Source organism: Muntiacus reevesi, chromosome 8 (assembly GCF_963930625.1).
Source record: "Muntiacus reevesi chromosome 8, mMunRee1.1, whole genome shotgun sequence".
Classification (NCBI taxonomy): domain Eukaryota; kingdom Metazoa; phylum Chordata; class Mammalia; order Artiodactyla; family Cervidae; genus Muntiacus; species Muntiacus reevesi.
This window is the reverse complement of record NC_089256.1, coordinates 43,079,380-43,102,389: the sequence shown is the minus strand read 5'-3', so window position 1 is coordinate 43,102,389 and position 23,010 is coordinate 43,079,380. Positions and strand designations below refer to the sequence as shown.

Here is a 23,010-nt window from a genome sequence, read left to right as displayed (position 1 = left end):
TATAAAAATCTCTGTAAGCAAGATCGGGGTTTTTTTGTTGTTTTTTTTTTTTTTACTTTTTATTTTTTTCTTTTTCCATTTATTTTTATTCATTGGAGGCTAATTACTTTACAATATTGTAGTGGTTTTTGCCATACATTGACATGAATCAGCCATGGATTTACATGTGTTCCCCATCAGATCCCCCCTCCCGCCTCCCTCTCCATCCCATCCCTCTGGGTCTTCCCAGTGCACCAGCCCTGAGCACCCATCTCATGCACCCAACCTGGGCTGGTGATCTGAGCAAGATCGGTTTTATGGAGAGAAACTCAAGCCTCCAAGACCTTGAGTGATCTGCCTGAAGTCAGACAGATAAAGAGCAAAACCAGAACCCAAACTGGACATCAAGTTCAGATTCCTTTCATGGCTCCATAGCAGCCTATGTGTAATTCCCCCACAGCAGTCTCTCAGCTTCCAATTCTGCTTTCTTCACAACTTACTCATTCCCCAGGATGCCCTTCCCAGAACGTTCCCCTCAGTTCTGCAATTACCTTGCATTTCCCTGACTTTCCTTCCATCTTAAAAGCTTTCTGCTCAGTCAGCTGAAGGAAGCCTGGAACGCAATCCCCTACACGTCTTCTGTGGCCATGCTGTCCAGTTCAAGCAGCTCTGCCTCTGACCACCATAGTTGTACTCTCTCAGGCACATCACTCTCCACCCTGGGCTTATTTTCATTCTTTACCAAATTGTAGGCTTACTGAGAAGAGCAAGCATGCCTGATACACCTTTGTCCCACACATAGCTGAGTGAGCACCTTTATCGATAATGTTTGGTTGGTTGGTGACTGCCGGTACATAATAATGCAATATTTTCTGTAGTAAAATTCGTCAGACCTGTCCTAAATTCTCTCATACTTTAGACCTGCCTTTATGTCGTTTAGCCATCAAGATTAGTATCTATAATGGTGTCTCAAGCTGGGAATACCCTTGCGATAAAAAAACATAAAAAAATTTTTAAATGTTTTCTTCAGGTCCTACCTCCATCTGAGATTGGCCTCTTCTTGGTGCTTCCGCGAACAGCCAGGGTTATCCCACCTCGACCTTCCTGTATCTGTTCTCTAGGAGCCCCTTCACTCCAGTGGCTTTGCTGAAAGTGACTAGAGGAGTATGATGGGGACAGAAGTAGTTCTGGTGACCTCGCCCAAGGATTTGGAAACATGGAATTCTTTAGGCCTGAAAGAGACATTAGTGCAAACCACTTACTAATGACAAGGATCTCGAAGTCCTGCGTGGTGACCTGAATTACAAAGGTCAGGGCCAGAACCCAGATTTGGTGCTCTGGCTCTGGTGTTCTTTTCCTTCATGAATCGGGCTCTGTGCTACTGACTGGTTTGTGTGTATACACACACATGTATCCGTCAAAGTGCTTCTGGAAACAGAATTTATTTAGTATCATCTAGGTCCATCTCAAGAGACTTGGTATGATGAAGGAATGGAGGATGTCATGCTGTCAAAAGCAATCTAATGTTAATGTATGGGAAGTCTGTTTTAAGTACACCTAGAAGACAATGGAAATATTACTGGTATTTAGCCAGGATTTTATTCTCACTATATTCTCCTTTTTGGCTTTCCCACTTCTCAACCAGGTTCAGGAGAAAGTAGATCCATCTAAAACTAATTTCCTGACATGTAGGATGAATGACTTATACAGTAAGTCCCCTACATATGAACCCCCAGGTTGTGAACTTTTAACTAAAAATAAATTTTAATTCCGTTATAAGTCTTTGAAGTAACAAAATAGGTATTATGCCAATTTTTAATTCAAAAGTGAACTTATGAGCTGTTTCGTTTGTAGTTACTTTCTAGAATAAGTTATTGGTTAGATCATAAATTTTAAACAGAAAAAAGTGTGTGTTTTGCACACTTGCACAACTTTCTCTAAATCTTTTCCTAGGGAAATTTGCATTTTTCTCCTTAACAGTTTATTGACAGCCTCAGTCTTAACCACAAAGATTGGCACTGTGTATTACATATATTGTTATGCCCTTGTTCTCTAATACAATATTTACTTTGTATATAAAGGTAAATATTGTACTGTATATAAAAGCTTACCAACTTTTTCCCAAGCAATTATCAAAAAGCATTCATTTGGACTTTTCATAGTATTGATTTTTTAGTTGCTCCTATAAAAAAACAATTCAGCAAAATCTACTCGTTTGACCTATGACCTGGTAAATATGATTTACTTCACAAAACAAAAAATAAAGTCATTCTGTTTGCACTTATTAACAAGTGGCAAACTTTCAAAATTGTGAACGTGCATTCACATGTCCAATCATGTAAGTCAGTTCACGTGTCTGGCGTACACTGTCACATGCATTCTCTAAGTGATTGTGCTTTTGTGTACTTTACAGTACTATATAGAGTACAATAGTACAGCATCTTTATTTCAAGCCCAGGATGTCCAAAAGAAGTGTAAAAGCAGCAGTATACAGCCAATTGTGTTAGCTGGGTATCTAAGCTAACTTTACTGGACTTACAAAGGCGCTCTCAGAACGGAATTCGTTCATGTGTAGGGGACTTACTGTACACCCCAAAGCACTAGTAAGGTTGGAGAGTGATAATGTTTGGTTCACATTGGACTGATACTCTCCTTAAATGGCTTTATGCTCGTTTAATCTCATTTGTAAAATCTTTATGAGAAGGTTCTCATTTAAAATGAGATCATTTCATTGTGTATGTACTAAAGAGTAAGCTGTCTTTAGCAGAAATTGATTGAAGTAATGAAAACAGCATTCCAAAGGGCTTCCTCAGATCCCTAAAGTGGCTTTTTCTCTGCAGTATTTCTGGATCCCCCTGACGTCAGGGAATTGAAAAGAAAGAAGTGGCCAACTGCTGTTCTTACATGACTTAACTCAAGACTCCTCTTTCTCTGAAATTGCCTTCCATGCTCACTGGACCAGGAATGGACCTGGTCAGTTAGACATTCTCATTTGAAAATCTGGAGTTGAACAGCAAGAGTTTGACCAAGTTTCTCAAATGTGGCAGGATTTAAAATGTTTCATTTCAGTAGCTATAAAGATCAGATTATTCTATACAGTCTGAAGAACAGGGTACACTTTTAAATGGTTTCTTATAGAACAAAATTCAAAAGAAAATAAAGGTAGTAGACTTATAAGAATTTAAAGAAAAAAAAAACAACCACCAAAAAAAAAAAAAGCCCAGGAATTGCTTCATTGAGTTAAGAATCATAATCGTTGGACATGATTAAAAAAAAGTAATAGCCAGTACAAACCTAAGAGACAGCTTATTTGTACTTTAAATAAATTATAGTAAATTATTGCTTATTACATTTAATAAATGTGTTAAAGGAGTTATATTTTACTTTATTAATAAAATTATTTTAAAACCAACCATCTAATTTTATAACTTCCAGTTGAAAGATTTAATCTATACATGGGCATGAATAAAACAATAAACTGCCAACTTGTCAGCAATTTGTGAATGGGATGATTATGCTGGTGCAGAGGTTCTCATAGCCTTTTAACTGCTAACATCTGTTGTTAGACAATGTCCTGTGTGCTCCAGTATTGTGCTATGTCTTACACACATCATTTCATTTAGTATCTATTCTGAGATACATACTGTTTAACAGATGTGAAAACTTGAGACCTAAAGTAAAATGGCTTGGCTGTAAGTCACATGACTGCGAAGCCCCAAGGCTGAGATTCCAAGCCTGTGGTCTGCCTCCAGAGCCCACAGCTTTAGCCACTACTCTAGGCTGCTTCTCAAACACTGCTCATGGGAACAACAGTATTGTCAGAGTAGGAACTAAGAGGTCTAACACCAAAACAAAGCACTAGCAGTTTTCTCCTTTCAGTACACTTGGTTCAGTCATTCTGCCCTCTCATTTAATAAAAGTTATACTCTGCAGGGCAGCTTCCTTCTCAGGCAGCAAGCTCCTGGAGTATAGAGACAGTGTATCCTGAGCAGCTCTTGTATACCACAGGAGACATACTTGTCAGCATTACTGAGTGAGAGAACAAGGTCGGGCTGTTTCTTTAATAATTCTCATCTACCTCCTTTTTGTTAAGTTTTATTTTATTTCAAATGGCATAGGAACCATCTCTGATTTGTATTAAAACAAAACCAAACGCAACTACACATTTAGGTTCTTACTGTTTCTAGGACCCAGGGGCACAAGGGTTTCACAGATCATCTGCCTTACCTGGTTCTTTCTTCTCCTTCTCCTAGTGATCACTACAGTACTCTTTTAAACGGCTACAAGAATAAATTTACAACCTGTAAAATTCAACTTTAATCTTTTGGGAACTCTTAATTGAGTATTGTAAAATCCAGAGAAAGGAAATCTATATTGATCAATCAATGCAGATACAAGTATGTACTTAAATCTAAGGAAGAGTAAAGAGTACAAGAGCCCAATTTTTGGTTAAAAAAAAGCAAGAGCAAGTCACTGTGCCACTACAGATGCCAGTGCTTACATGTGTCAGCGGCCAAGCAACTGGCATGCTATAGACACGGTGACATAGCTCCCTTCAACTCTCCACTGAGTTTCAAGTCCAGAGCATGTTTAGTCTTTGTCTTGTTTATCTGCTGGTGAAGGGTTCCTAGGAAGATTTAGCAGTGCTTCAATTTTCTGAGCGTCATCCTTGGATCGATTTTTCTGTAAATTACTTTCAATTTCTTCAGGGAGGAGGTCAGTAAATTGTAGTCTGGCTTTCCTGTAATGAAAGTACAAGAAAGATATAGCAAGTACTGTTCTATTTTTTTTGGCTTTTTTGCTTTTCTATTTTAGAGTTTCTCTTTCTTAAGAAAGATTGTATTTATCTTATTCTCTCCTACAACTTATGAGCAAATACTTCTTCTTGCACTTCAAGTACAAGACTTTCTTCTCTCTCATAACCTGTCACTTACAAGCCAAGTAGGAGCCTCACATTACCAAAATGGACATTTCCAGGGTAGTAGCTCTGATCCTTAAGCTATTCCAGAGTTCTCTCAGCAGTGACTTGCAGTTGCTAAAACACCTTTAGCTTGTATGTGAGCCTTGGAACCAGTCTGTGCTCTTGCCCTCAGGGCCTAGGGGGATGTGAAACCCCCTGCCACTCTGTTAAACTCTGTTGACAGATCTTGTAGGACACACACAAAGGTGATAACATTGGTAATCTCGATACAGAGAAGTCAGATAGGACACCACTACAGACGTATATTTACTAGGAGTTAAAATATCTAATTTTCAAATAAGAGATCGGTTCTTCTTCTAAGTCAAGTATTAGTGTCTTCCTTTCTTTAAGTGATTATCAAGGTCACCCAAGACTTTCATAAGAAGATTTGATCATTTCTTCTTCTATGTCTCTATGGAAAATATAGCCAGTGTTCTAGATTTTCTGCTCACTAAGGCAATTTTTCAGATTCTCACTTTGTTGATTTCTCTATATTGAAGTTATTTTCAAGCAAAGAAGCAGACATTTTAAAAGTTCTTAACTATTTATTAACTGTCCTCAGAAATACCACATATATATTATATACATATAAATAACCTAAACACTTCTGACACTAACACAGTGACACTATTTCCTTCTGCCAAAATACTATTTTCATTTCTATAAATCCAGTTTTTTACCCATGCTTGAGGTTTTTCATCTCTAAATAACTGATCCACTTCTCTAGCTTCCTTTTCCTGACTGGAATACAATTCTTATGCATATTTTTCCAGACGTTAATCCTTCCATCAATTCCTCTGTCAAAGAATCATGCATTTTCCTTACTTTCCAACTCCTTTCTCAAAGATTCTTTTTTAAAAAAGAAGTCTCATGACACCTAGAGAACTAGAAATGAGCTAAGGCTTCTATGCTTTTAACCCTTCATAATATCAAATTTTATGCTGGGAGTCAGAATTTTAAGTGCTTTATAATAGCTTCATATCTCACTCACCCTCTTAGTACGGAGAAGAAAAAGGAACAAACGTATGTTGGACACTGTGGTGTGATTCTGCCCTTACAACAGCTGAGAAAACTGATGGCTTGAAGTTAAGGAAAACATCTATGTTCACAGAATTAATAGTAGCTGGTATTTAAGATTTGTTTTCAAGGTTTCACTGGCTCCAAATCAATGCTTTTTCTCCTATGGTACCTAAGTCCTTGGACAACAGATTTATAGATATTAAGAATTTCCATGTATGTCTATGTGAGTGTGTACGTGTGTGTGTGCATGTAGCACAAACGAAGTTTCAAATAAAACCAAGGAAAAAAGAAGACTTCTTATCTACCAAACTACCAAAGAAGCAGCAGCAGATGTCATCTTAGTGTGCAGGAAGCAGAACCGTGAGAATCATTTGTACCAAAGCACTAGACGGCAGACTATTATGATGATCTTACAAAAATTAGCAGGAAGTTGGCCATCACTGGATCCCAGGGAGTGACTATATGAACAAGCGACAGTCTGCATCCTTCTCAGTAGCATCTGGTCTATGAACAGCCACTATACGTACCTAACACCCATTGCAGCCACAGCAAGAAGTATAATAATTAAATGTGGAGACCTAACATGCTACGTAATGTTCATAGACGTATGTGTAAACAAGGATATCATCTTTTAAGTAAAGCCAAGTAAAGCTCACTCACTGCTATTCATTTCCTTTACGTAATTTCCAATGCAGTCACAAACATAGGAAAAGAAAAAATATGCAACCAAATAAGATTTGTAACATTTAACTTAAAAAAAATGTATCTAAGGAAAGGTTCTCAATTAGTATCTTTCATTTTTCCATTCTCCTTAATTAAAAATATTAAAGACCAAGCAGGGTACTGGGTGAAAGACTCAGTAAAAAGAAAGTCTGACTTGAGCAGCAATTTAGAGTACCTGTTTCAGAAAGCATCAGTCTGCGGACACAAAAGCCAAACAATCCAGTCTTAACACACTCCTTACCGTTCTTCCAGTTTCAGCTCCTGGAATGCTTTTCGATCCTTCTGTTTTCTCTCCTGAACTGTCTCACCACAGTACATCTGAAGTGCCATCAAAAGGCTTCCTATAGGAGTGCTGAGGAGGAGGCAGAAGGAACGTTTAGAAGAGCCATGAGACCATGCAGGATGAGAGGATCTCTGCTAAGGCACCAGTAACACTAACCAAACCACTCGCTCACTGACAGGTGCAGGGACATCTGACAGTTAAAGCATCCTTGTCAAATAAAAAATAGTAAGACAATTTCCTTCCTGGTTTGAACAACAGGAAAAACAATCATCGCAATATCCTAAATTTAACTGGTATAAAAACAACAGGTCTATAAACTGGCTCTTTTTTTTTTTAAATCATGAAAGATAAATAAACTAGTAAAAAATATATTTATAAGTTCTAGTTAGCAGCTTTATACTGAAGGTTTCTCAGAAAAGAAATTCATACCAGAAATGGTACCAGACCCTGTAAGGGGCAAGAAATGCGAAGGGTACTTTTGGTTGGGAGAAGGATGCTACTGGCTTTGGGGGTTGGAGCTGCCAAAATATCCTAAAATTCAAGAGTCTGGCACAACTGTCTCACTCAGAATGCCAATAGTTACCCACTGAGAAAATGACTTAGATAACAATTATCACAGTAATGATGAGTGTTTTGTTCATATTTCCAAAGAGAAGGAGTTTTTTACTCTGATACAACTTAAATTCCTTACTTAACGTTGAAACCACATTTTAAAAATTGTTTTTGCTAGGTGGAAATGTTTGTTGATGATGAATGGATAACAAAATATGGAACTGTATATACAATGGAATATTACACAGTCCCAAAAAGGAAGATCCTGTCACATGGTTTAAAATCAAGGACATTATGCTTAGTGAAATATGCCAGTTACAAAAGGAAAAATACATGATTTCACTAATATGAATTACTCAGAGAAGCAAAAATCACAGAAACAGAAAGTAGAAAGGTGGTTGCCAAAGGCTGTGTGGGGATGGGGGAAGGGAGCATGGTGTTTAATCGGTACAGAGTTTCAGGTCTGCAAGATGAAAAAGTTCTAGAGACCTGTTGCACAACAATGTGAATATAGTTAACACTACTGAACTGTACACTTAAAAGTGGTTAAGATGGTAATTTTTATGTTATGTGTGTTTTTTAACCACAATAAAAAAATATTTTTGCAGCTAATTTCAACAATTTTCCCCTTCAAACCAAGTTGGTATATTAACAAGAAAACAAAAATGTCAACAGATCATCAAATGATGAATTTTAAAACAAATTTGGAAGGTGAGGGAGAGCTCTTCTTTCTATTCAGGTGAATGCCAACTAATAAAGACAGAAGAAATGACAAAACTAGCAAATCAACATTTTGTAATCAGTTTTATATTAAATAATAACTGATTACATTAGGGATCATCAATGGATCATTAAAACCACTAAAAAATAGCTGGAGAGTAGATAATTCACACTACCGTACCCCACAGATTAGTTATTAAACACAATGAAAAAAGATAACTTTGCAGTGGAGAAATTTAGTAAATACCAAATGTGCTAAGCAGAATTCTAAAATGGTCCCACAAAATTTCCTGCCCTAATTTCTCAAATATGAGTATATGATGAGAAATTATGCCCATAATTATGTTAGGCAGCAAAGTGGATTTTGCAGATGTAACTAAGGTTACTGATCACTTGAATGAGTTAATCAAAAAGGAGATTATCTGTGTGAAGCCTCTGAATACAGAGTTTTTTCCAGTTGGTGGCAGAATGGAAGTCAGAGAGATCAAAGTATGAGAAGGATTCAACATGCTGGCTGCTGGTTTGAACATGGAGGGGGCATGGAGAAGGAATGTGGATGCCTCTAGGAACAAGATGGTGCCTGACAGCCACCCAGGAAACAGGGAATTCAGACCTACAGCCACAATGGTTCTGTCAACAACCTGAATTTTATGGAAACAAATTATTCCCACAGAGCCTCCAGGTAAGAGCCTGCCTGACCAACACCTTGATTTTAGCCTCGTGAAATACTAAGAAGAGAACCCATCTGAGCCCATCCAGACTTCTGACCTACAGGAAAGTGATATAATAAATGGGTAGTGTTTGAAGCTTCTTAGTGTGTGGTTAATTTGTTATACAGCAACAGAAAAGTTATATCACTTACAAGGGGTGACATAATATGTCTCTTGACATACACTGAGAAGGACACAACTTTGCCTATGTTGTAATCTTGATGAAAACGTTAAACCCAAATCTAATCATGAGGGGATAATCAAACAAAACTGAGAAATATTCTGGGGGAAAATCAGGCGTGGAACTAGTCTAGCTTAAAGGAATCTAAAGAGACATGACAACAAAATACAATTTAATCCAGGATTCTACAAAATCATATATTATATACACACACACATAGAGCATTATTGTAATAACAGGAATTCTGAATATGGACTTTATCTTAAATAGTATTGAATCAATGGTAAATCATTTATTGTGATAATTGTACTGTGAAATCATTGGAGAATATTCTTTCTCCTGGGAAATACATGCTGAGGTATTTAGGGTTGAAGAATTATGAGGTCTCAAGTACTTCAGATGGTTCAAACAAAAAGAAATATACACATGTCCCACACAAATACTGAGAGAGAGAAAACAAATATGGAAAAATGTGAACAAATGGTGAATCTAAGTGAAGATTATATGGGTGTTCAACATACTAATTACCTCAACTTTTCTACAGGTTTGAAATGTTTCAAAGTAAAAAGTTGGAGAAGAAAAGTCTTAAAATTTATTAAACTAAATAAACAAACCTAACCCCCATATATTTTTTTTTTATGTGCTTGTTAGCTGTTTCTTATTCCTTTTTCCTACTCTTTATAAGTATCTGTGTTCAAACCTTAATTTCAGGTGTTAATGATATTTAAACAGTTTTTACCCAGTGAAGACCAGGAGTAAAATCAACAACTGGGATACAATCAGAACTGGACAATCAAAGCTACTACCAATACAAGACTGTGCTGTGCTATGCTTAGTCGCTCAGTTGTGTCCAACTCTTTGCGATTCCAAGGACTGCAGCCCACCAGGCTCCTCTGTCCATGGGGATTCTCCAGGCAAGAATACTGGAATGGGTTGCCATGCCCTCCTCCAGGGGATCTTTCCAACCCAGGGACTGAACCCAGGTCTCCTGCACGGCAGGCAGATTTTTTACTGACGGAGCCACCAGAGAAGCTCAATACAAGACTAGAGACCTTTTATGGGATTAAATCCTCTAAGGATTAAATTTGTTCTTTAGAAATGAGTCAGATTTTTAACAGGCAAGGCATTAATGAATTAATTAATAATTAATTAATAAGTTATATTAATTTAGAATCAAAGTATGTTAACACTTACCCCAGCAAGGCTCCAATTATGCCACCAGCTACTAGGCCATGCAGGCCTAAGTTTATTCTAAAAAGACTTCCTGTGACAGCTATTTTAAAAGAAACAAAAAGCAGTATCAAATCATTTTTAAACACCAGAGGTTCCATTTAAACATGTTCCTTCTATAAGGACATAAATCTCCAAGTAAGCTTTTTGAACCCAACATTAATATATCACAACCTAGACTTCTCCTATGGCCAGGTTCTCATCCACTCTGCAAGTTTAGAGGAAGAAACGTCCCTTTAACATAACTGCTCAGTGGGTTCTCTGGACCCAGTCTCTTCTCATTCTGCTTTTGTGCTAACCTCACCTTAAAAATCTGTTATTTCTTCACTTCTACCTCTTTTATTTCTTCCTGCTTTAAGGAAAGTTTTCTCCAAATAAACAATAAAAATCTTCACTAGCCACTTGCAGTTCATGTCTTTCCCCAGCTTCGCATTTCTTTTTTCTTTTTGGACACGCTGCATGGCATGTGGGATCTTAGTTCCCCAGCCAGGGACAGAACCCGTGCCTCCTACAGTAGAAGGGCCATACCACCAGGGACGTCCCCAGCCTCACCGGCTCTGTACTGCCAAGCTTCACCTCTCCAGCAGGCCTGCAAGTGGGCAGGTGGCCTACACTGCCACCTGGTGGCTGGAGCATAGGTCCTTTCTCCTTACCGCTAAGACTGTACACCCAAGATCTCCATTCATTTTCCTCTTTCACTATGCACAACAAATGCCACTTCAGGTGGTAATATTTTTAAACATTAACATTTGAGGTTTATATTTCTTATTTAAGTATAATATATTCATTTTTTAACTTTTCTATTTCATGATTTTTCTCTATCTTTCAACAGTGTAACTATTATGTTTCTAGGTGTGAATCTTTTCACGTTTATTCTTCCTGGAGTTTGTTGAGATTCTTGGATGTGTAGATACTTTTCATAAAATTTGGGAAGTCTGTGGTCATAATTTCTTAAAATTCTTTTTCTTCCCTTTTTCCCCTTTCCTCTCCATTCTTGATTGTGTCCCACAGATCTCTGAGGCTCTATTCATTTGTCTTCATTTTTAAAAATTCTGTCCTTCATAAAAGATAACCTATATCCATCTATCTTCAAGTTCATTGATTCTCCCATGCTCTCTCAAACTGGCTGTTGAGGGCCTTCTCTCCAGTGAATCTTTAATTTCTATTACTGTATTTATCAACTCCAGAATATTCATTTGACTCTTAAAAATAATTTCTATCTTTAGTGATATTTTCTGTTTGATAACCATCATCACATTTTAATTATTTTAAACGCTTGAAGTCTTCTGTCTGCTACAACTTGGAGTTGGAATATCTTCCTACCTAGGGGCATGGCTGTGGTCCTTTGCTATAGTGATTTGCCTGGACCAATTCTGTGGAGTCTTAGTTTTCTTGTTTAGTAGAGTGCAGCCAGAGAGGTCTCTGTTTTATGTCTGGCTGCCTAGGAATCACACTAGCTTGGCAGACAGCCAGTGATTTGTCAGTGGCTGTGATTATACATTTTAAGCCAGTAAGGCTGTCACCTTTTGTTAATGGATCTGCCTGTGGCTTGAAGAACACAGTCAAGGTTTAGGCAGTTTATAAATCTTCTGGCTTTTACTTTCTGTGTTCATGAGGCCCCACAATTAAGCAGATAAGCAGCTTGCTAGGGCCCTTACCAGTCTCTCCTGAGTGTGCTTAGACAGGTAACTTTCCGGAGTTCTGGCGATTAGTAGGTTCTTAATGAAGTCTCCGTTGGGTTTCTTGTTCTCTGGATGTCTTTGGTAAAATTCTACCTCATCCACTAATCGACTGCTTGCCCCAAACACCAAAACCTCCAGTTAGCTGTGTGATATTGTTCTTTCCTAAGTGTTTGCTATTGTTTTCAGCAACACCCTGAGGCATAGAATTTTCTGTGCTCTGCTCCAAATCAAGTCAGTAATCTCCAATATTAGTATTGGTCTTCCCAGCCTGCTCTGCCCTTGTGGAACTTTTATATCATGGAGCTCGGCATTAAGTGGCAGCAGCCTCAGGCTGAAACACTGCAGACTCCCATTGTTCTTACCAAGATTTAGTAGAAATTCTTAAATAAATGCTTCTCAACTTGTTGTGTGCCCTTGCTCAGTTCCAGGATCTTTAAGGGGTTGTTTTTGATAACTTTGTCCAATTTTATTATTACTTTTGGAGGAAAGGATTTGCCAAGCTCCCTGGATACTGAAAATACTTTGATAAGTGTTCAAACAATAATGGTAAGAGAAGACCTCCTTACCTGATTCTGACTTCAGGATAAATTTTTTTTAATTTTAGTGTTATTTATTTTAATGTTGGTTGCTGGTTTGAGATAAAAATATATTTTCTATCATATATATTTTTCTATTCTTATTTTAGTAATATTTACATTCAATCGAGAAACCTTTACCCTGCTATATGTCAAACAATTATGACATATAAGGCACTTTCTCTGAATTTTAGTGAGTTGTCTAGTAGGGAAGCAAAACAAGTAAACTGCTACAACACAGTGTTATAAATGCTTTGATAAAACTGTTTACAGTGAATTATAAGAACACAGGGGAAAGGCACCCAAGAGAGGAAAATGGGAGCTAGGAGAACCCTCTGAGGAAGCTGAAGCAGACAGAGGTACTCAACCTTGAAAGACAGGTGTTAAGTATGGAGCGGAATAAAATTAGTTATGGGAGTGGAAAGTTGGATTCAAGCAAGAATTCTTGTAAAGCAAGAATATGCTGGGTTTGAGAAATCAAAGTAGATTATAAGGCTCATGTAAGAGTGGTACATGGAGGTCAGGTCAAGAATCGACCTTAAAAAAAAAAAGAATTGACCTTAGTGTGATGAAGTCTGAAGCAGAAAAGTGCTAAAATCATACTCATATTTAAAAAAAAAAAAAATCAGATAACAGTAGAGGTTTGAAGCAAACCAAGATGATAAACAGGGAAAACCTGCAGTAGCAGTGGGAAAAGAGGAAGTGAGAGAGTCCAAATATTTAAGAAATAAGACTGACAGAACTAGAAGTTTGGAAAGGGGATATAAAGGGCAGAACCTTATCATTAATTGATTTTCAGTTTTGGAATTTAACAGGGTAGATGACAAAAAACATGTAGCAGGAGTAAATATGAGGAGCAAGTGAGGGCAGAAACACAAGTTTTCTTCGGATATAGGCACTATAGAATATCCATGTAAAATTTTTCACAAGTTAAAACAGGGCAAGTTCTAGCTGCTCCAATGCTATTAATATTGATCTCTCATTTCATGTTTTTAAACGTTTTCATTAAAATGTTAAGCTCAAATTATGTATATGTGTGTTTGCCGGTGTATTCACAGAAAAAGAGAGAGTACACCTAAAACAAAGAGCATAAGTGATAAAGCAAATTGACTAAAATGTTAGTAACTGGGAATTCCCTGGCGGCCCAGAGGTTAGGGCTCTGCACTTTCACTGCCAACAGCCTGCCTGGGTTCAACCTCTAGCCCGGTAACTAAGACTCCACATGCTTTGCAGCCAGAGGTGAGTGGTGGCTGTTGTTCAGTCGCTCAGTCATGTCCAACTCTTTGCAACTCCATGGACTTCAGCACACCATGTTCTTCACTATCTCCCGGAGTTTGCTCAAACTCATGTCCATTGAATTGTGATGCCATCCAATCAACTCATTCTCTGTTGTCCCCTTCTTCTGCCTTCAATCTTTCCCAGCATCAGGGTCTTTTCCAATGAGTTGGCTCTTCACATCAGGTGGCCAAAACACTGGAGCTTCAGCTTCAGCATCAGTCCTTCCAACGAATATTTAGGACTGATTAACTTTAGGATTAACTGGTTTGATCTCCCTGCAGTCCAAGAGACTCTGAAGAGTCCTCTCCAGCACCACAGTTCAAAAGCATTAATTCTTCAGCACTCAGCCTTCTTTACTGTCCAACTCTCACATCCATACTTGATTACTGCAAAAACCACAGCTTTGACTAGACAGACCTTTGCTGGCAAAGTGATGCCTCTGCTTTTCAATACACTGTCTAGGTTTGTCATAGCTTTTCTTTCAAGGAGCAAGCGTCTTTCAATTTCATGGCTGCAGTCACCATCTGCAGTAATTTTGGGAGCCCAAGAAAATAAAGTCTGTCACTTCACCCTAATGGCAGAAAGTGAAGAGGAACTAAAGAGCCTTTTGATGAAGGTGAAAGAGGAGAGTGAAAAAATTGGCTTAAAACTCAACATTCAAAAACTAAGATCACGGCATCTGGTTCCATCACTTCACGGCAAATAGATGGGGAAAAAAATAGAAACAGGATAGGCATGGGGTGGGGAGCTTAAAAAAGTTCTTAACAATAACAGAATCTTTGTACTAAAGGATACTGCTCATGGTATTCCTTGTATTACTTTTATTTTTGCAACTTTCTATAAACTTGAAGCTATTTCCAAACAAAAAGTAAAAAACTGTTATGTGAAGCATATGTTTTTTTTTTTTATGTGAGGGAATATACATGAATTAGTGAATATTTGCATCTAAATGGCAGTTAACTTCATTTACATTTCGGGAAATGTACTGGATTTGTACTAGAAATGTAATGAAAATGTTCAATACTTTTTTAAATGTTCATTTTAAAGAGGGCATGTCTAACAGAGGCAGAGTGCTTTAAAACAAAATCTAATTTCTTATCATGAAAAATCTGGCTCCTCTCTACTTCACCTCACAATTCTCTCAAGCCACTCTTCCCCTCATTCACTATGTTGCAGTCATATTATCCCACATTTGAGAAACCTTAGAGCCTTCACCCTTGACGTTACCCCTGCTTAGGTGACTCCTCTGCAAGGCCTGCTCTTTCCCATTCTTAAGCTATCAGTTTAAAATGTTACTTCCTTAGAAATTGATAAGCCTGTCCACATTAGATCCTACCTCCTCACCTATTAATTACTTTTTATCACAGCAACCTATTTTATCCCATAGACATTAGATGATAAAACTCAATGAAGGCAAAGACTTTTTTATGTTTTGTTCACTAAGTATACCAAAGACCAAGCACATTTTCCATATATCTTGCATGAATGTTAAATGAGATGTGATGAGTAGCCAACCTAAGAATTCAGAAGCCATGACTTATAAGTCCTTACATGTTTCCTAAACCATATTTGAGATTGAAATATGAAATATGAACAAAAATGTCTTACCTCCTGCAATGACAAAATGACTTAAGGCATTTTTATTTCGGTAAACATTTAGACCAGTGTTAACTGTACTAGGAAGGAAGAAGAAAACAAAATTTAAAGCGTATCTCAATTACTTTCTTGACTTTAACTTTCACTAAAGTGATACATGTTAGTTTAGAAGAGCCTACTATGTCAATCCCTGGTCCCTGTAGGCTCCTTCAGTGAGCATGTTTCAGATTGCTATAATATGCCAATAAGCAACAGAAAAGTAAAGAAAAGTTCTGTAGAATTCCTCTGATTTAGCAACCCTGTATCTATTTTGATACTAGTTGGCATGCCTTCATGTGCATGCGTGCTCAGTTGTGCAAGGTGTTCAGTCATGTCTAACACTTTGCGATGACCCCACAGACTATAGCTCTCCAGGCTCCTTCTGTCCATGGAATTTTCCAGGCAAGAATACTGGAATGGGTTGCTTCCTCCTCCTCCAGGGGAATTTTCCCAACCCAAGGATCTAACCCACATCTCTGGCAACAGCAGGAGGAATCTTTACCACTGTGCCACCAGAGAAGCCTGGCAGACCATCATCCATGGACACAAAGCTACCACTGGACCAATCTTTTGCATAAATAGATAACAGTTCTTGAGAAAAAGGTATCATAGATCACTTTTACATGGGTGTTCAGATTTTATAATTTCATTTGTTAAAACAATGTGTTCCTAAAAGAATACCTAAAATCCTTCATGACGATTCAGAGAACTTACTTGAATATAGTCACAAACATGGCTGTTCTCCAACTCCAGCGCCAGCCATACCGGATGAAGCCTCGTATAGCAGCACGATGGGCAGATTGCTAAAGTTAATAAAAAAGGCTGTGAGGTTCCGAGACACCTTGATACTTTCCCTGTTCTAAAACTGTGGTGGAGGAATGTCAGCTAGGAAATAGGTAGGATAGGTAGGGACACCTAAATAGATAGAAACAATAGAAAATCTCTAGAAATATCATTCTTCAATTACTGAAACTTAAACAAATGTACCATGTGCACTCTATTCTATCACAGAGTATAAAAGGAACTAAGAAATGCAGTGTGAACCAAGTAATTCATCAATTAAACAGCAACTAAGAATCTATATGACAAATACTATGACAGACATAAAATCAGTATTAGACATGCTTCTTTTCAAGAAATTGTGGGGAAAAGAAAAAACAGAAAATGAAGAAGGAACACTGAGTAAACTATAAATGGTAAGGATTAAAGTAATACAGATGTGCACGAGAGGAAGAAAGGAAGAAAAAACCCCTAATATTTACTGACCACCTTCTATGTAAAAGTTGCTAACATATTACCTCATTTAATCTTTACAACATTTTCTTCAAGCAAGTGTTAAAAGGCATAAAGAGGAAGTTTCTAACCAAGATCACTCAGCCAACAAAGAATAAAGTCAGAATTGGAAGTCAGGTTGTCTGTTTCCACTGCTCATTTTCATTAACCACCATGAAGCAAGTCTGACATAATACTGTGAGGGTAAAGCCTAGATTTTTAAATAATCTGAAAGAATCCCTAGGTGTAGTCTTAACTACTATATGATACTGTGCAAGTCAAAACCTCTCTGAAAGGTATCAGTGCAAACTCATGGTTTTTAGTATACAGGTAGACAAATACAGAAACAGAGATATATATGTATGAAAGTGTATACAAATCACACACATACCTACACATTTCCTAGCTCTATCTGCCTAGACACCATCATACCTCAGTAGCAGTGAGCATGCCTAGCCCCAGATCTTGGTTTTTAAATACCATTTTCTTTTTGCCACTTTATTTATTTTTTTAATTGAAGGATAATTGCTTTACAGAATTTTGTGGTTTTCCGTCATACATCAACAAGAATCAGCTATAGGTACACCCATGTCCCCTCCCTCCCAACCCTTCTTCTCCATCCCACTCCTCTAGATTGTCACAGAGCCCCTGTTTGAGTTCCCTGAGTCATTTAAACACCATTTTAAAAGAAACAAGGCTGGTGCTTGAAAAGATGAACCAGAAACACTATGCTGTGCCCCAAAGTAAAGATGTGCTCGAAGACTAGTGGAGACATCAGTAAAAGGACACAGGAGCTATCCTGAAGGGGTTCCAACAGGTGTCAAAATAAATGATGATAATAATGGATTAGAAAATCACAGAATAACATGAGTCAACAAGTCCACACTGAATAAATTATAAATGGATAAATGGACAAATAGAGGAAAAGTGAAAGCTCTTCCTTATAGAAGAATACTAACCAATAAATATACATGGACGATGGAATCAGAAAATGGCCATTTGGTTACCACCACAGTAGTAACTATTTTAGGAAAGAATCAGCATTGACTACTGAAACCAGAGGGTGAAAAATTGATGAAAAATAGGATATTTGCATAGTCTCAAAGTATCTAATAAGTATTCCTAAGATACTTATTGACCACAAAGGGAAAAACTCAATAATTTTATAGTGGATAAACATGGCAAGGACCATCTTAATGAAGTGATTAAAGTTAAGTATCCCCGGCAGAGAGACAAATAGGTATCTCATGCTCCTTATCATTACTTACTGGGAAGGATACAGTATCAATTGTAGGGTATTCCTGTGAAAACACTTAAGTGAAATTTAATCGCAAGAAAACATCAAATGTCCAAATCGTGGGACATTCTACAATACAAAATAAAAGGCCCAAGTCTTAAAAAATATTGAGGTCATGAAAGTCAAAGAACAATAGAAAAACTGTTCCAAATTAAAGGAGACTGACTAGAGAGGCACAACAGGCAAATTCAACATCTGATCCAGTACTAGATCCTGGACCAGAAAAAAAAATTTTAATAACTTGTTTACTTTAAAAATAATGTTAGTGGGACAATAAGCAAAATTTACATAAAGTCCATTGATAAGATAATAGTACACTATCAGTATTAATGTCCTGAACTGCATGATAATATTGTAGTTATGTAAGAAAATGTCTTTGTTTTTTAGGAAATGTATGCTGAAGCATTCACCATGTCTAAAACATACTCCCAAGCAGTTCACAAAAAAATAACAGCATGCCTTATACAGAGAGAATAAGAAAGCAAATGTGGTAAAATGTTAACATTTGGAGAATCTGACTGGAAGGTGTACAGGAAATCTTTGTACAGTCAGCCCTCAGTATTCCCAGATTTGGAACCTGAGGAAGTGGAACCATGGATATGGGGGACATGTGGTACTAGGGTTTTTTTAAAACAAAAGACTCGAGCATTTGTGGATTTTGGTATCCACAGGAGTCCTGGAATCAATCCCTCTTGGACATTACAGGACACTGGCACTACTTTTGCAACTTTTAAAACTTGACACAATTTAAAAAAACACCACAAATTTTAAAAAACAAAAAATTCTGAGCCATAACTTCCTCACTAGGACCATAGAATTGACGTACAGATTTAAGATACAACAAATGAGTCAGCACTCAACAAACTGTAAGGTTCTAAATGTTACTGATTATTTTAGTGTGAGCTAGTGGACTGCACACAGGCTTTCTGAATAGGATAAATACACTACAGCTGAGCCTTGATAATATAGCAGGAGATCAGAAATATATTTCAGAAAGTAGAGCCATGGTCATGATCAATTCTAGTAAGAAAAGTGGTCTGACAAAGTTTGAGTATGCACTATAGCATTAGCACTTCCATTGTTGCTGAGTACAGACTTTGTTTCCTAAATCTTCTCAACCCTACTATCTAACTAGATGATTAAGTATAAAGTGAACAGCTAAAACTGGCATGTCCCCAAATACTATAAGAACACCAGTACGTACCACAGCATCAAGCTGGTTGCGGTAAACTTCTGCTTGGCTCTGCTCAATGTAGCGCTGTTTAGCATGAATAAATGCTGGTATTCCTCCATATGCCCAGCCGATGATGCCTGCTGAAATTGCTGCCTTGTAAATATCCTGAAGTTCTTTTGAAGTTCTCTGCTGTTCACTAAAACATCAAAAAAACAATGTTGTTTGGGATTAGTTTATGGATACTGCTCTCCAAAAGACAGTATGATCAGAATTATCCCAAATGCTAAACAGGACTTAAATTTTTCATGATGGGCAGAACCAATTAAACCTTCTGATGAATTAAATAATTATATTACAAGTAGCTCAAATCTCAGTCAAAACTAATCTATGCTTTCAGAAGTTAGGTTAGTAGTTATTCTTGGGAAGGCAGTGACAGAGAAGGGGCACAAGGGGGAGCTTTTGGGACACCAACAGTCTCAGGGCTGGATACAGAGTTAGGTTTAGTGAAAAGTCACTGACAGGTATACTTATGTACATTTTTCTAGGCGCATATTTTATTTATACTGCAATAAAAAGGCTTTTTAAAGGGTTATTTTATGTGATGACTATTTCAGCTCTACTATATCCCTGGAAACAGAAAGAATTTGTAAACTGGATGCAGAAATTAACAATTCCCTTTTTGAATTTTTAGATAACTTTTGGAAATTATAAAAACGTATGGGATTTTAGGACAATGTATGCAAGAATGAATATCTATACGTAAAAAAACAACCAAAATTTTATCTTTCTGAATATTTAATTTTTATGTCATGCTCAGATGGGCCTGTACTATTAAAGACCACTGAATGAGAAAGCTCATGATGCAGTGGGCAGCACAGACCAACCTAAAATAAACGGGGAAAGCTACCATCTCATTCAATCTATCACTCTCAAAAGCATTAGAAACTACAAGCTATATTGCAGCTTCCAAGATGTCCTCTGGAAACTGCTCTAACAAACAGCTAAGTTTGTAAGTGTTTAGTTACTAGAAGTAATGGCCCTCCTACATAAGTAAACTACTGAATATTAATTTTTTACAAACTACTAACTTGCTTTCTTCTGAGACTGTACAAGTGTGTATCTAATTCTATCTAATTTATCTAATTCTAACAACCACATTTCTGAAATCAGAATCAGTGAGTTCTTATAGTTCCCACATATACAAGAGACAAACGAATTCTTATATCAATAGGAAAAACTGCTATAATCTTAACTTTATATTTTTATCCTGTATAATGAATAAAACCAAAAACATCTACATAAAAAGTGGGAGAACTCAGAAAAGAGAAAATGAAAAAAGAGCTGAAGATTTAACAAGCCAGGAAATGCATACGATATCCTCTTTTTCATCCTCTGAAAAATTCCATGACATAGCGATATTTTTTCTCCATATTATCAGCAGACACTCTATGAAGTTACATGATTGGGCCTAAGAACTAAGGAATGGTAAACCAACAGGGAAAAGCAGTGGAAAGGGCCTAGACTATAAGTAGCAACAATGGGGTTGTAGTTCTGGTTCTGTCATCCACCGCTAAGTGACCTACAGGTAGACACAATCATTCTGAACCTTGGTTTCCTCACCCATGACATGGAGGGGACAATAAAGTTATATTAAATTATCTTTCAATTTTCCTTCAGCTCCAACGTTCTGGGGCTTATAAAGCTGATCAAAATAACCTTTTTCAAATGAATTTGAGTCAGTTCTAGTGAGGTGGATGAACTTAGAGCCTGTTATACAGAGTGAAGTTAAGTCAGAAAAACGAATATCATATATTAATGCATATACATGGAATCTAGAAAAATGGTACTGATGAACCTATTTGTAGGGCAGGAATAGAGATTCAGACATAGAGAACAGACTTATAGACACAGCAGGGGCAGGCAAGGGTGGGAAGAATTGAGATAGTTCCATTGAAATATATACATTACCATATGTAAAGTGAACAGACAGCTAATGGGAAGCCACTGTGTAACACAGGGAGCCCAACCTGGTGCTCTGTGACAACTTACTTGTGTGGGATGGGGTGGGAGGTTGGGAGGGGAGGTTCAAGAGGAAGGGAACCTATCGCTGTTTCATGTTGCTGTATGGCAGAAACTAACACAACATTGTAAAGCAACTATCTCCAATTAAAAATAAATAAATCAACAAAAATAAACCTTTTCTGTTGTGTACTACATAGGATCGTTCACAAATACCTCAAATAAATCTGGAATGACCAATGGAAGGGCAGCCTCATTATCTTTAAAATAAGATGATGAAATCTAAAGAAAGTAATTAAACACAATTCCACTGGCTCCCCTGCTCTATTTCAGCAACATAATAAAGCTTCAATGTTAATTTAACCAGTTGACATTACAGTGTAGTATATGGTAAAGAACTTCACAAAAAGGGAAAACTTTTCACCGGTGAGGAATAAAAATGATGAAATTAATTATCCTGAGTTTTTCATTAAAGTTAATTCAATTTAGAGGGTTATTTATCATTTATTCTGACACCGCTTTACTTGTGAATCCAGCTAATATCTTTGCAACAACAGTTGCTACTTTTTTTTTATACATTCCTTATTTGGCAGAATAAAAATTTTAACAACTGTGTTCTCTCCCCAACCTCCATTTTTGTGGCGGGGAGGAGGGCTACTGTTCAAGAAGCATCAGAATCTGGGATCAAGTGATACACGAGAAAGAATAATGGAGTCCTCCAGATGTTGGTTCTAGGGTCACCAAGTAGCTTGCTCTAATTCTTCTAATTTGTAAAGTCAGGGGATTATATTAAACACTATGTTTAGAGTCCCTAAACATTCCTAAAAGTTCTTACTTTCAGTTAGTCTCACCCTCTCCATCTGATAACCGGCCTGTCAATCAACAGAACTACCAAATAGCAATGTTAGGATAAAAGCTTGGAGTACATTACATTAAACTCCAAATTCCACAAAAATAAATCACACCACCCTGGGGTCCTTCGCCCCAGATGACCCAGGCTGCAGGTCACCTCCTTCGTAGCCCCTCCCCACAGACCGTAGGCACTTTTACTCTTTGACAAACAGCTCCCGGAGGCGGTCCCATCCGGATTCCGGGTATTGGGGCTCTGAGACGAAGGAAGACAGTTCCTGGTCCTCTACAAGAGCCTTGGGATCGGCGGCCACAGCTTCGGCAGCAAAGACCCGAGGAAAAGGACTCAGCGTCCTGCAAAGGAAGCTCCGTGGGGCCGGCGGCCGCGCTTCCATGACCCTCTCCGAACCTGTCGATAGACACTCGCTTGGGCGCTTAGGAGGCCAAGGCCTCACAGAGGTGCGGCAGGGGATGAGCGAGGGTGACTGCAAGAAGGAATGGGCGAGTATCTTTACACTAGCCCCGAGTTAATTTGCGGCCATATCCGCCGACACACCGCTTGACACACAGGCCCTCGGTGCCAAGCCTAACTTTGGAGGAACTTGGACACACGAGACAGGAAGTCCCTCCCCAACGAAGGCAAGGGCTGCGGGACGGCGCAAAGGCGGAACCGGATCCGAACACACTTCCGGCTGGGGGCGGGACGGTGCCAGGCCAGCCCGCCGGAAATGAGGTAGTGGCAAGGAGCCACGCTCAGCGCAGTGTGACTTCCGGTGCCGTCCTCCTCACCCTTCTGCGACAGAAAAGCAGGGTGGTAGGTAGATTGCAAGCGGAAAGATGCGGTCTTATGCTGATGTGAAAGTGGCTCAGT

General features: G+C 38.0%; 2 protein-coding genes across 4 annotated transcripts in view; one reads left to right on the top strand and one right to left on the bottom strand.

Moving 5' to 3' along the window:
* CD80 (CD80 molecule) overlaps nucleotides 1-1,141 on the top strand; it is a 25,917-nt gene extending 24,776 nt beyond the window's left edge. For both annotated transcript variants that reach the window (XM_065943571.1, XM_065943572.1), the window contains one exon: nucleotides 1,010-1,141. The gene's annotated coding sequence lies outside the window, so the exon portion shown is untranslated. The remainder of the gene's footprint in view (nucleotides 1-1,009) is intronic.
* Nucleotides 1-23,010, bottom strand: part of TIMMDC1 (translocase of inner mitochondrial membrane domain containing 1) — a 26,562-nt gene extending 3,552 nt beyond the window's left edge. The window contains exons 1-8 of one of the 2 annotated variants that reach the window (XR_010664274.1): nucleotides 22,341-23,010; nucleotides 19,302-19,467; nucleotides 16,243-16,331; nucleotides 15,502-15,569; nucleotides 10,323-10,401; nucleotides 6,924-7,034; nucleotides 4,481-4,720; nucleotides 1,017-1,211 (exon numbers count right to left, since the gene is read on the bottom strand). Coding sequence is in view for 1 of the 2 variants with exons in the window: in XM_065943573.1 (XP_065799645.1) it covers nucleotides 4,570-4,720; nucleotides 6,924-7,034; nucleotides 10,323-10,401; nucleotides 15,502-15,569; nucleotides 16,243-16,331; nucleotides 19,302-19,467; nucleotides 22,341-22,534 (858 nt within the window). In the remaining variant the exon portion in view is untranslated. Of the gene's footprint in view, nucleotides 1-1,016; nucleotides 1,212-3,343; nucleotides 4,721-6,923; nucleotides 7,035-10,322; nucleotides 10,402-15,501; nucleotides 15,570-16,242; nucleotides 16,332-19,301; nucleotides 19,468-22,340 lie in introns of those variants that run through there. The other variant, XM_065943573.1, reaches the window with a different exon arrangement.